General features: G+C 44.9%; 1 protein-coding gene across 5 annotated transcripts in view; it reads right to left on the bottom strand.

The window, feature by feature from the left end:
* Nucleotides 1-13,953, bottom strand: part of LOC106809336 (apoptosis-inducing factor 3-like) — a 50,049-nt gene that overhangs the window by 12,347 nt on the left and 23,749 nt on the right. The window contains exons 1-3 of one of the 5 annotated variants that reach the window (XM_014812393.1): nucleotides 13,206-13,366; nucleotides 6,040-6,253; nucleotides 2,257-2,300 (exon numbers count right to left, since the gene is read on the bottom strand). The exons of 1 other annotated variant lie outside the window; for it this stretch is intronic. In XM_014812393.1, coding sequence (XP_014667879.1) covers nucleotides 2,257-2,300; nucleotides 6,040-6,048 — 53 coding nt within the window. In that variant the 5' untranslated portion in view covers nucleotides 6,049-6,253; nucleotides 13,206-13,366. Of the gene's footprint in view, nucleotides 1-2,256; nucleotides 2,339-6,039; nucleotides 6,254-13,205; nucleotides 13,367-13,953 lie in introns of those variants that run through there. 3 more of the 5 variants (XM_014812394.1, XM_014812396.1, XM_014812395.1) reach the window with 3 other exon arrangements.

The following is a 13,953-nucleotide window of genomic DNA, read 5'->3' as shown; positions in this document are numbered from 1 at the left end:
CTCCCCAAGATGTGTAAGCCCTATACTAAGTTGTAGCCCGCTAGGTCAATTCAGGGCGCCGAGTTAGAGAGCGGAAGGAAATTTCTCTGCGGGCGGACGAGCGGCGCGGCTGGGCAGACATTGAAACATGCTATTTTTCCCCCCGCCGACGTTCGTCGGGCGGATACAATCATGGTTACAGGTTAAGCATACAAGCTACGAAATTATGAGCGTTCCGTCGGTCACAGTATTGTCCATATTCTGCCTCACTTTCACGCCAGCAAATAAATTAATTCCGTTCGTATGGATAGTGTCTTCCTGTTTACTTCCACCTTGCAACCTCTTCGTCAACTACCCTATACAACACGCTACATTTCTATTTAGTATCATAAATCACTTTTTGACTTCGCCACCAGAACATCGAGGAAGTGCATTTCTACTAGGTAGCTATACATAGAATTTCAATCAAATTATCTTCAACTACTCGCACTTGTGCAACACCCAGTCACTTTCTTCCGTCTCAATTTTTCACGTCGCGGACCACGATGACTCAGCATTTCCTGGTGTTAGTACCTTTTATTTACCAGCTAAGCTGACTGGATTTATCCTTGAATATCAGCCAGCTAGCTCCTCATCATGTCACGGCACCAGCTAGCATCTCCAAAAATGTCTGCACACGCAGACCTATCATCACAGCCAGAAGGCCACGATGCCACAGCATTCGCGTCTGCTCAGCGGAATATTAGCCAGGATAGTATTGTGGGAGTGCAGAAAAATATTCAAGTGCAATTTCAAAACTGACGCTGCCAAATCACGCGGCTGCACGGCTCGCTGTTAAGTACGCTGCGTCGGCTAGAATCGCCTCCGATCACTCTATAAGAATTATACTCCGCCCAACAGAGTTGGGAAAAGGTTATGTTTTCGGTCTCGGCTGGCCATGTGTTCGTGTGTTCGCGCGATATATTAGCGCGTCGAGTCAGCAAGCCCAGCAGCCCAGCGCCAGCGAGCCAGCGAGCGTGCTACATGTGGGCGAGCAGCAAGCCAGGAAGCCAGGCTCGTACATGGTCAGTACTCTGCGTTATCATCCTGGGTTATTCGTGTGTTCGTGAGTCGTATGGCGTATGTCGCTGGCAGAGGTATGCACTCTCCGTGAGTGCACTCTGTCTAGTTTCATCTTGTTATAACTGGCGTGTTTGTGCACGAAAATGAGAAATCAGTCATGCTCACCTGCTAGCTCACTCACACGTGCAGCGATCCTGACGCTACAGCTAGGTGACGCCTTAGAACAGCTATTCTGCTATTCTTCTCTCTCTCTCTCTCTTACCAATTAAGCAGCCACAAGACAGCCTCTAACTCAGCAACCACCGTTTTCGCCCTGGCATTCTGAGTTTCCGGTTGGCTCGCATCGGTTACTGCAGCCGCCACCACTGCCTAATCGACTGATATTTATTACCTTCTACTTGTCAGGCCATATAACGTGATATCAATACTATGCATCGACCAGTCGTGCAATTATATATGAGCAACACCGGCCTGGTGGAAAGCCCCACGTTAACGCAAAGCAGAAAGGCGCGTGTAACACACGACATTGCATATATCCGGAGTTAATAATGACAAATTATTAGCTCAAATTAATTGCTCTATTAATAGCTCAAATCATTTGTCATTATTAGCTTCTGCATATATATACTACTTCCATATAAACTGCGACTCGAAATACCGCACGGGTACATTCATAGCAGCCGTGAACAGCTGTGCCAGTCAGGGTGAGCGGATGGCCAATTTCTCAAACAAATCCTGTATATGTATTGTACGAGTATGAACTACGTGTTTTAGGCGCACAATTTGTCATTATTAAACATAGGCAGAACCCCACCACAAAATTATACACTCCGAGCAGCCGATTTTACGTATCTAAGAACCATATTGTGATTAGTTTTTTTCCTTCTACCTTGGCTCAACCTAACATTTTCATTGCCTGAGAAGTACAACAGCACCCGAATACAGGACTATTTATTCCATAGAAATCAGCTGCTAATATTCTATGCTTCCAGCAAGTGTTCTCGCCATTAGTCAATGTTACACAGAAACTATTAGATGCCGGTTGGAGCGTGGGGCAATAATAGCAGCGCTGCACGGTATGCTTGCCATATACTAAGTTATGGTAACACAACTACAACATAGATGTTGTGAAAAAAATTCTCAATAAATAAATTGCAAGCAGCCAAATAACAGTATAAACTTAAACAACCGTGAACCGTTCGAGAACATACATACCTTTGGAATTTCCTGAACCCATTTTGGAAGTGCCTTTTCAGCAGCTGCACAAAATAGAAATCAATAAAACACTGTTGTGGTTGGGTACGTAGCAACTAGTGTGAATACGGCATGAGCCAGTAAGCAAGCAGTGAGCAAGCAGTATAAGCACAGTGAGCAGTGAGCGTGAGGAGTATGCCGTGCCTAATATCACTTATCTGAGCTCAACCTGCACTGTGACTTGGACTTGAAAAAAAAATTATCGAATGAGCATTGAATATATACATGGTATCAAGAAGATGTAATCATCTTTACCTGTAGACCATACTCACACGTGTTTTGTAACAGACTGACTAAGTATTTTATGGGTGTTTGCACTCAGATGTAGTCGAACATAGTATATCTGCAGGCCCCATTTGTCATTTACTATTAGTTACACATGGTTCATACAGGTGGACTGACATTTTCTTCAATGACTTTTCAAGGACATTTTATCGGAAATTCGAGGACATTTTATCGGAAATTCAAGGACATTTTATCGGAAATTCAAGGACATTTTATCGGAAATTCAAGGACATTTTATCGGAAATTCAAGGACATTTTATCAGACATTTTATCGGAATTCATACACAGAACAAAACATACCTGGATTAATTTAATAACCCCATTCTTAATCACTGCATGTCACCTCTAAAACTTACCTGGATCACATTAATAAACCCTTCTTCACTGTCACTTCTACAACATACCTTGATTTACTGACTGATTTTACTGACTTACTGTAATTTGTGATCATCATTTAACTGTCTATCGTGTCTATAGCTTTTTAATCTGGTTGAATATCGCATGCTGCGGTCACAGGGATAAATACACGGGGATCTGGGTCCCACGTGCGGAGGGCCGACAACACAATAGTGACCATCACAATCCTTCTTTGCTAACTTGAAACGTAAGAAGTGCCAGAAAGCAGAGCGGCCGACCTGTTCAGTGTGATTAGTTTTCATGACTTTAGGACTTGGCGGTAGACAGAATTTACACACCTATGCGAGTTGTAGGATCTCAATTACCTGTGCAATAGCATTAGTTGTGGCGCCTATTGCAAACATCACTGGTTGTCGGCACACATCTATAGATCAGACAGACTCATGCACCTCCTTACGTTGGGGCAGAACATGCAGCCGTATAATGGAATATAGGGCATTGAATTCAAAAATTGACAAAGAATCAAATTGGAATTATTGGGAATATTTTCTCCCTGCGTAGTGGGGGGGGGGGCAGTAGTGCGCGAAGATAATTGATCTTCAAATGTTTGTGGATAAACGATAGATGTGTTTTTATTTTGATGTTCCATGTATGTCATGAATTAAATTACTCTTTGATCGTGTTTGTATAATGTGATAAACCACTTCAATCTCACACTTCCGGGCGTCCTCACCTTCTTTCTTTTCCCATTTCCTTATCTCCCCCTTCCCCTGGTCTCTCGATCCTGCCTTCACTTTTTTTGTTCATCCCTTTCCACATTCTCCGTCTCTCACTCTGTACACACTGTGCCAGATATTGCATACAGTGATATACTGTGCATTGTGAAGGAGTACTTGAGCAGTGTATATATGCAGTGTTTCCCCTGGCCAAAAAGGTCGGTGAGGTGGCAAATGTTTTTTGTGATGTGTTTGCGCATTTCAAGGTCCTAGCAAAGCGAGCAGCGCAGGTGCTGGCCAAGCTAGGAGGGTCCGGGGCCATGCTCCCCCCGCAATTTTTTGAAAAAATGGAGCAATTTGGTGCATTTTAAGCTATTCTGAACACATTGTATGAGACTCTTGAATCTCTTTTTCAAGTTGTCAAAAGTTTCGTCAGCGAGGCGGTGTTTTGGACAAATTTCTGTTTGGCGGCTGAGAATTTGTGCAAGGCGTCCCGCCTCGCTCGTGTCAATGCAGGGGAAACACTGTATATGTATAACTATTGGACAATAAATGGAAGAAACATCCAATAAAACTGTGGTAGTGAATGTAATTTGAATTATATACTATAAATTTATTATTGGAATGGTCCAATCCATATGACTGAGTTTGACGTTTTAATTCCTAAACTCACTCATATGGGATTGGATATTACTACCTAAAGCTTGAGTACGAACTCAATTTGTAGATTTTTGTCTGTGCCAACAGCAGCACGCATGGCAGCTGTGGTTACGGTTACATCACTGATTCAGGTTCCGTGATTGTAAAAGGTTCTTCCTAAAGGTTCTGTGCTTGGCCCGCTATTATTATAAGCCTTTATCAATCATCTGTTAAACCTGTAATTTTTACTTCTAGATGTTTTTTTGTTGATGATACGCTACTATACCTCATGATTTACAGTAAGAATGACCAATTAGCTATGCAGAGTATCGTTACTCACATTGAAAAATGGGTCTCAACCCGCAGAATGACCTTTAGCTAGCCAATCCTAAACTCTGAGAAGGACCCTGTCGAAATCACCCTAACCTACTAACTTATCAATTACCTCAGTGTAGAAAAATCTGGGCATTATCATAAACAGGGACTATCACAGAAACTCCCACATAGATTAAATTTATAAAAATATCACTCACTCCTTGGGCATGCTACGCTGCAATCTTTCTATGAGATTATTTCTATTCATTTTAACATTTTGTTCCATCATTGTGGACGCCCTGCATTTTTCCAGGGAGGGATGGATGGTCTTCCACCGCCACCACATGGATTGGTGTTACATCCCCGATTATGTATGGGGAGTACGCAGCGTAGGCAGTGCAGACTCAGCATTCGCGCCGACGTTAGGCTTTTCTTTTGGAGTGAGGAGTTGTTTACTGCAGATAGGAGAGTCACCTTGGATCAGCACCTGACGTTCCAAGAACACACTGACAAAACAGCCAAGAAAGCGTTCGGAGCCCTGGCAAGAATCAGCGCGCTCATGGCAGACATAGGCGGAATGAAAATGGAGATCGGAATCGCACTTTACAAGGCATGCGTCAGACCTCATCTGGAATACGCGTACCCTATCTGGTGTTGCGCGTCCAAGGAACAACTCAGGAAAATTTACAGAGTGCAGCGCATAGCCCTACTGAGAGCCTCTGGCACCATCAACACAACACCAGAGTCGGCCCTAGAAGTCCTCACGCATGTACCACCGCTGAGACTCCGCTTTCAGGAAATCTTGGCTCACGAAATCATTCGCATCCTGAGGAAGCCCCATGACAACCCTCTCCGCTGCATGGTACTACATAACCTGGATAACAAAGTCTTCATGGATCACCGAACCCTAACCCCCTTACACCACATCAAAATGGCTGTCAACTCCCTATGCAGGAACTTCTCACTGGACCGGGTTGACCACGAACCACAATACAGCTTGGGCACGCTCAATGCGACGATGGTAACCAGGGTTAATAACTCATGGTACACGCTCGGTAACAGCAAGAGCAGATCGACCGCCCAAGCTGAAAAGGCAAGGAAAATCACGGAGGAACAGCTGAAGGAGACTGATGAAAAGACCATAATCGCCTTCACTGACGGATCAGCTCTCGGGAATCCTGGACCCTGTGGGGCGGCAGCCATCGTCTACGCGAATGGCATCAACAGCCAAGCCATCGCCATCCGAAAGGCTGTCTCGTGTAAAAGCAGCAGCTATCACGGAGAACTTCACGCAATATTCCTCGCAATGGACTTCGCAATCAACTACTCTGCACTCCACACCATATCAAAACTCAGAATCTTCTCGGACTGCCAAAGCGCCATCCTCACTGTCACGGCCCCCCCAACAAAACAACAATTTCACAACACTTACCTCGAACATCCAAGAAAGAGTAAAGCAGCTATTCACAAACTACACACAGATAGTATGAGATAGAGACGGAGGTAGATCACTTTTTCGGTTACTTTTTCCACGCCCGCCCGCCGATTCGACGTTCGTAGGTGGCGGGCGACCCTCGGTAGGTGCTGCCCTCTTTTTACATTTATGCACTTTGTAAATCTCTGACTTGCGGGGAGCGCCTGTGGTACTGGAAGATTCAAGAGGGATTCAAGATTCAAGATTCAAGATGCAAAAAAAATTATTTGTGCATAAGACACATAAGTGCAAGTTATATACAATCACACATTGATTATCAATCCGTGAACAAACAAAAACAAATACAATCATTACTAAATGGAGCACGGGGACGGCGAAAAACCCGCAGGTCATCAAAGTCAGCCGCCCCTATAGAATTAGTTATTATGCAGACGACGAAATATTAAAAAAAATATTGATAGACAATAAAGGAATAAATGTCTCTAGATATAAACAATTAACGGATGTACATAGAGGTGAAATATGAGTATGTGTGAACGAGACATATTGGAACGCGGACAGACTGGCGAACATGATTAGTGCATCGAACAAATAGTCTTGTTAAATATTAGACAATAGTCAGTACCGTAAGCAATTTGGGTCGAGGATATCTGGATTGGAACATATAAATAATATACAGGAAAACAACAACATAGTTGGTACAATAAATATGAGTACTTGTAGGAATTATGAGATGCGGAGAGAAGTGAACGAAATATATATATATAGGCATATATAACTGTTTATATAGGTACCGGTTTTGAGTCAATTTGAGTCAAGACAATACACTACAGGGAGTGTGAACCAATAAGTCAACAAAATATATCTCAATATAGATTAATCAACAGAGTAATACCAGGCGCGTAGCCAGAGAGGGGGGCGGTGGGGGCGGCCCCCCCGCCCCAAAACGCCGGCCAAAAAAAGAGAGAGAGAAGAGAAAAAAGTAAGCGGACGTAGGAAGAAAAAGGAGCATACAAAGACACATGACAAAGACTGTGCTAAAAAGATTATAAAAGAAACAACAGATACCTTTTAATTATTTAAAAATATTTTGTGAAATGAGCTTTGAGCCCAGCGCAGTTCGCCTTTCATCCAGCTCGGCATAACATATCATGCGTACCTACACATGGTAGCGCTAGGTCAATTAGAGGCCGAGTTAGAGAGCGGAAGGAAAATATGATCAAGGTCAAGGTAAAGGTCAAATAAAGGTCGCAGTGACCTGGTTTTGGTACGCTGCTCACCTTCTCCCCAAGATGTGTAAGTATACCAAGTTTGGTAGCGCTAGGTCACTTAGGGGCCGAGTTAGAGAGCGGAAGGGAAATTCTCTGCGGCGGACCGAGCGGCGGCGGCTGGGGAGACATGAAACCATAGTATCCCCGCCGACTTCGTCGGGGGGGATACAATCATGGTTACAGGTATAAGCATACAAGCTACGAAATATGAGCGTTCCGTGGTCACAGTATTGTCCAGTATTCTGCTCTAACTTTCACGCAGAAATAAATTAATTCCCGTTTCTTATGGATAGTGTCTTCCTGTTTACTTCCCACCTTGCAAACCTCTTCTCACTACCCTATACACACGCTACATTTCTATTTAGTATCATAAATCACTTTTTGACTTCGCCACCAGAACATCGGAAGTGCATTCTACTAGGTAGCTATACATAGAATTTCATCAAATTATCTTCAACTACTCGCACTGTAGCAACACCCAGTCACTTCCTTCCCTCTCAATTTTTCACGTCGCATGACCACGATGACTCAGCATTTCCTGGTGTTAGGTACCTTTTATTTACCAGCTAGCTGACTGGATTTATCCTTGAATATCAGCCAGCTAGCTCTCATCCTTTCACGCACCAGCTAGCATCTCCAAAATGTCCTGCACACGCAGACCTATCATCACAGCCAGAGGGCACGACTGCACAGCATTCGCGTCTGCTCAGGGAATATTAGCCAGGAATGAGTATTGTGGTAGTGCAGAAAAAATATTTGGGAGTTCAATTTTTACAATGTACACGGCTTTAGATCAATATTTTAAGCCGTGCTACACATTTTTGGAAGTGCATTTTCAAAACTGACCGTGCAAATCACGGCTGCACGGCTGGCTGGCTAATACGCTGCGTCGGCTAGATCGCCACCGAATCACTGCTATAATAATTATTACCTCCGCCCAACAGAGTTGGGGAGGCGGTTATGTTTTCGGTCTCGTGTGCGTGTGTTCGTGTGTTCGCGCGATCAATATTAGCGCGTCGAGTCAGCGAGCCAGCCATCCAGCGCAGCGAGCGTGTACATGTGAGCGAGCAGCAAGCCAGGAAGCCAGCGTCTACATGTCAGTACTCTGGCGTATATCCTGGGTTATTCGTGTGTTCGTGAGTCGTATGGCGTATGTTTCTCTCTCTCTCTCTCTCTCTCTCTCTCTCTCTCCCCTCTCACTCTCACGCGCGCTCTCTCTCCTCTCTCTCTCTCTCTCTCTCGCTCCCTCTCTTATACCATCACTCTCTCTCTCCTCTCTAGTCTCTTTCTCTCAATCTCTTTCTCTCCTCTCTCCTCTCGTTCTCCATATCTTTCCCTCTCTCGCTCGGTTTCTCTCTGTCTTTCTCTCCCGCTGTTTAAACGCATGCCCAGATTCGCATCCGTGGGTCGAGCGCGGTCGTTAATGGAGTAGTTACTACGGCTATATTGTGGACGTTCTATATTATTGCTATATGTTCCAAGAACAGTTCTGATCGGGCGCGATCTATTCCATATATATAGTAAACAAAATGCGGTACATTAACTTGATTGCAAGCACATACCCATCTGTGTGAACTAGTCAGTGTAGTTTACATCCCCACGTTATTGACTAGATTTCTAGCAATATTATATGACCACCGGATACAACAGACAAATTAGACATTTGATTTTTGTTAGTATTTATTAACTGTTTCAGAGCAGAGTTCAGGCTTAGTGAACACGCGCGTGTTGTTTCCACATTGTTGTGTCGCGGGAGAGTAGCCAGCTGCAGCTGTCATCAATGGTCACCCGCCTTCCTAATTCTTTAACATTTTCACTGCGTTTAACCTCTCTAGAATTGCAGCGGGTTCCTGGCGGGATAGACCCGGGACGCTCACAGCGTGCGACGGTCATTACAACCTTCCACAACTGTTACACCCTCTAGTCCTCACCGGCAGCACACGTTCCCATCCTTGTTTAAAAGGATTTATTCGCAGTATTTCCCCACTAAGTTCGCAACACCTTTCCTGGTCGAATAACTGTAACCGTCGCGTGGACAGCACAATAGAGGTGGAGAGGCATGGATGCTCCCTGCCACACAGGTTTAAAGTATGCGTGCGTGCGCCAAGAGGTAAAATGCCACCGGCACGACACGCACTACCACGCCCCTCGAACCAGAACAAAGTCACTGTTGACGGCAGACTCCGCGAGCAGAACCCGGGGCCAGTAAACTTTCCCACCCCGTTCGCGGTTATTTGTGTAACTTTCAGTAATTAGCTCATAATTTTCTATGGGCTCCTGCCAACATGTTTATTGGACGTGTGAAAATATTGCCCGGGGCCACTGCCCGAGTGCTATCGCAGAGCTTCTGCAAGCACCGTTGGCGCTCCCTGCGTGCGGTTAGCTCCAGCTGCCTTGCCTCGGGGCATGCTTCACGCACACAATATCTCCACGAGGCTCCCACCGAAGTGGACACAGTTCTCAACTCCAAAACAGAATAATTGGCCACGTAGGTCGCACACACTTCGTGGCATAGAGCTGTATTATAGCGAGACAAACTAGTCTATTATTTCTATGCTTCGCAGCAGCGACCTCACGCGAGCATTTGTAGCGAACTCATATCGTCGTCATCACGTCGTGATTTTACAAGGGGTACACGATGATGTGTGAAAACTTTGCCCTTGGCTACGATGTCAAGATGGAGGGGAGGTGTACAACAGGATACAACAGATACAAAACTTGCACTTGGAACCCTGATTGCTGCCTGTTTAGTAAGCGGTCTCGTTATGTGCATATGTACAGCCTGTTCTGCTAGCATCTATGACAAATATGACATACGCATATACGCTCTCCTATGACACTATTTGTCATAGAAAGATTCTTCCTATGACAAATATTGTTGTATGTGTTGTGCGCATCATAGGAGTTTAGGATCGCTATTATGAACGCAAGCAGTGAATTTCAGCTGCAAAGTGGAACGAAGTTGACTCGCCAATATTTGTCATAGGAAGAATCTTCCTATGACAAATAGTGTCATAGGTGAGCGTATATGCGTATGTCGTATTTGTCATAGATGCAAGCAGAACATGTTGATATGCTCGTAGTAACCTGCATAAAATATGCGTTTACCTCATATAACTCACTTCAATGTTTCCTCATCTCACTTTTTCTCTTCCCCTCTACCTCACTATTTCCCTCGCGCACACGCATACGGGCCTTAAATAATGAAAGATTATGAGGGTTATAAAGATAAGGTTAAAGCTCATAAAAATACCCATATACTTATAACATACCCATATACAAATCGCAGGTTATATCAGAAACCTCCTCTTCAGTTTCGAGCAAGGACAACACTCTAATCTAATTCTAACCAACTTGGGCTTAATAGCCCGCGGCATCTATTGAACCTTGCCGCTGGCGTTTGGCTCCCCACAGGCAGTACCAAGCCTATCATTACAGACAACGTTTGTCACAGTTTCCAAACCTTTCTACTATTGTCACGACATTGTTTAGTTAGCCTTACCACACGCAAGCTATAGCCGTTGGATACCCTTAGGGCAATTGAAAGCCGCCGGGCGAAAGCGACACTTCACCCTACGGGTGGAATCGTAACAAGAATGAGCAAGCCTTAGGGCTCTTTTCAATTTTGCCGCAAGGCATAGCGACCGCTTCGGCGTCTGCTGGTTACGGAGGTGGACACTTTTGTTCCGTAAGAGGCAATTAGCATTACAACCAGTCAGGTAACTCCGTGCGTGTCGCTGGAGGGCCCCTTTTGAAGCTGCCATGGTGGGGTCAAGTCGGGTAGCAGTGCCGCCATTATGCCCTGGTCGTTTACCAGAGTTGTCGGCCGTTGTTCTGGTTTTGTCTAATTAGCATTGCCGCATCGCATTGAAGATTCGATAAGAACCCTCGGGGCGCTTTAAAGTCTACCGATGAGAGGGAGAGGGAGTGGGAGGGAAAGGGAGCAGGGGGAGAGAGGGTCGTGCGCATAAAAAAAATATATATATAACGATCGTGGAACAGAAATTATTCGCACAGAGCGGTCTCTGTAAAGTATTATGAAGTAGAAGAAGGAAGAATAGTGGAGGGTCCTTTTGCAAGTCAAATACTAGAGAACTTAGGAACCGCCAGCGAGGTCCAAAGTGCCGCCACGGTCGTCGAGACACCTGGAGAACTTCTCCAGCATCGTTAACAAGCAGGCGGGCTTAGACAGCAGATTCTCAGCCGCACTGAGGGTCCTTACAAGCAAAGCTCGTGTATTGTCTAAACGAGCGCAAGTGCACACGAGTGGCGTTCAAACACCCGTGCACCTATCCTACCCACGTCCCGAAATCTCTGCCACCTTGGCCGAACAATGGCTATCACGGCCTTCTATTAAGTAGCGCAAGATTCACCGGAGTGGCGGTGGAAGTGGCGGACAACAGTGGACAATGGTCATTTCGCCGGCGCACAAGCACCACTCCAGGCCGCGCGAAAACAATGTATGATTACGCCGCCTTTCAGGTGGAGCACTTCATCATAATTGCCGAGATTTGGATGGATTAGCGAGGATTTCCTACTGAGTTTGCAGTAGTGCCTAATCCTCCCCCTATTTCCGACCCGAATTTACTATACATTCTAACACACGCGCGGGGTGGAGTGACATATGTGTGTACGGGTGGCAGGACCGTAGTGCCTCCGGTTGGGGGAGGGGGAGGCTAGCTGCCCCGCTATAGGTCTTGGAGAAAAATAAAATAAGGGTTTACGACCTAATAAATGCAAATAAGTGTAAATCATCATGTATTTATCCGTGAAACCCTCGTCTCACACCCACCCCCGCCTCACCTCCGCCTCACCACGCACGTTGACTGGCAGCTGCGACCCTTCCTCGTCATTATTATTCAGCTGAATCACAAACTCCGAAACACATTCACATTTAGAAGTATATGGAGCTTTGGGTAAACATTTTCTAGATGTGGCCCAACGTTCGGCGTTAAGAATAGTTTATTTGTAAGTAGTTTTACCAATAATTTTCATCGAAAGCACACGTATTGATTAGCTCAATTCGCCGTTCAATATCTTGATCAACTAAACTTAATTGCTCGTAGATTCTCCTTAAACTTCAGCCGAACAGTACTTACCTAGAAAAATTATTAATTAGTTAAACCAAGTATCAATTAAGTAATTAAATAAAGTGCTTATAGATGTTTCATTTGTATTAGCACCTGTTACTTCTACTTGAACATGTGCCGCTGTATATATAGCCCTCTCTGTAATGCACTATCCATATGAAAACAAGTCGGAAACCTTCTAGGTTTTCCTTTAAGTCTATGGCAATGCCTCTGCTGTGAAGCTAAAGTGCCTTACACCTAAACATTGTACCTTATAACCTTATGCTGTGCTTCCCACGTTAACTCCTAACTTCGGCTTGCTAGTGCTTTGTTGCGGTCCGTGCCATTATTGTACGGCTTTATAGTCCGCCCAGCAGGTAGGCTGTTCGCGCCTGGTATTGTTATATACAGGGTACCAGTTATAAATCCCACAGGTACTAGCTGTCAGCCATAAGGAATGCACCTGTAGCAGTACTGTGCAAGTGTAAGGTGAATGAAGCTAGAAGGCGGGCTCTGAAGTGTGCCGAGAGCTCTCTGTTAAATTTCGGTGTTACCATATATAGCTAAGAGATGTTTAGGAGTACATAGTTGTATACTATGTAGTAGGCCTAAAGGAGTTAAAATATTCCACATAAAAGATAGCATAGTTTTTCCGCAGCATATGGTTAATTTTGGAGTAAATAAAATGTTGGTAAAAATATCGAGCGCCCACGGGTTCATTGTGCGTCTAGTATAAACAATATCTAATTCAAAAATCGATTTCACGGATTTTACATCAGAGGCAGACGAAAGAAATCGAATGACTAGAGCCTGGTTAACCTACCTCTATTGTTTCCACGGTTTCCACAATGATCGTATCGTCTTGCTTTGACCCGTTAACGATGTTATGTCCGGTAGGTACGAGGCAGGTAACAAAAGGCGAACGAGATTCGATCAAATCGCGGACAGACTAGACACACGTGTGAATGTGTAAATAGGTTAAACTATAAGAACAATTTCGTACAGTGACCAGTGCCTCTAGGACACACCTGGCATTCGCGTTTGACCGTAAACTCGGCATCTGCTTAGACATGATGTAGATCTGTAGGGAGAATTAACAGCTTATGCGTGTGTAAAGCCGATGTCCTACACGTTTATATGGATGTAGTCGTTTGTCAAAGTAGATCCAAAGCGGCTCGCGCATTAGTCCAAAAATGGATTTTAGCTTTGGCTTTACCAACAGCGCCGTGTCAGCATGAACATGCAGAGGATTTGGAGACATCGGGTAATTGAAAAGAATTAAGTGTTTACAGCGCATAGTGGTGGCGCTGCTAGTGTTTCCCCACAGAAGACAATGCGTTAGAGGTTTTACTTTGTGGTATGTGATAGGCGGGGACCGCAGAACATGGGTCACATGGAAACTTGGGCACGTGGTCACACGAAGATAACTGACACATATGATGCAAGTCTCCTCGCACTGCTGTCTCCTTGTGGATCTGTCAAAATCATGATCGAGAGCAACAAGAATTTACACCACACACACACACGCACACGCACACGCACACGCACACGCACACGCACACGCACACGCA

The sequence above is a fragment of the Priapulus caudatus genome, unplaced genomic scaffold (assembly GCF_000485595.1).
Source record: "Priapulus caudatus unplaced genomic scaffold, Priapulus_caudatus-5.0.1 Scaffold345, whole genome shotgun sequence".
Taxonomy (NCBI): domain Eukaryota; kingdom Metazoa; phylum Priapulida; class Priapulimorpha; order Priapulimorphida; family Priapulidae; genus Priapulus; species Priapulus caudatus.
Note: the sequence above shows the minus strand (reverse complement) of the source record. Positions and strands in the feature narration are given on the sequence as shown.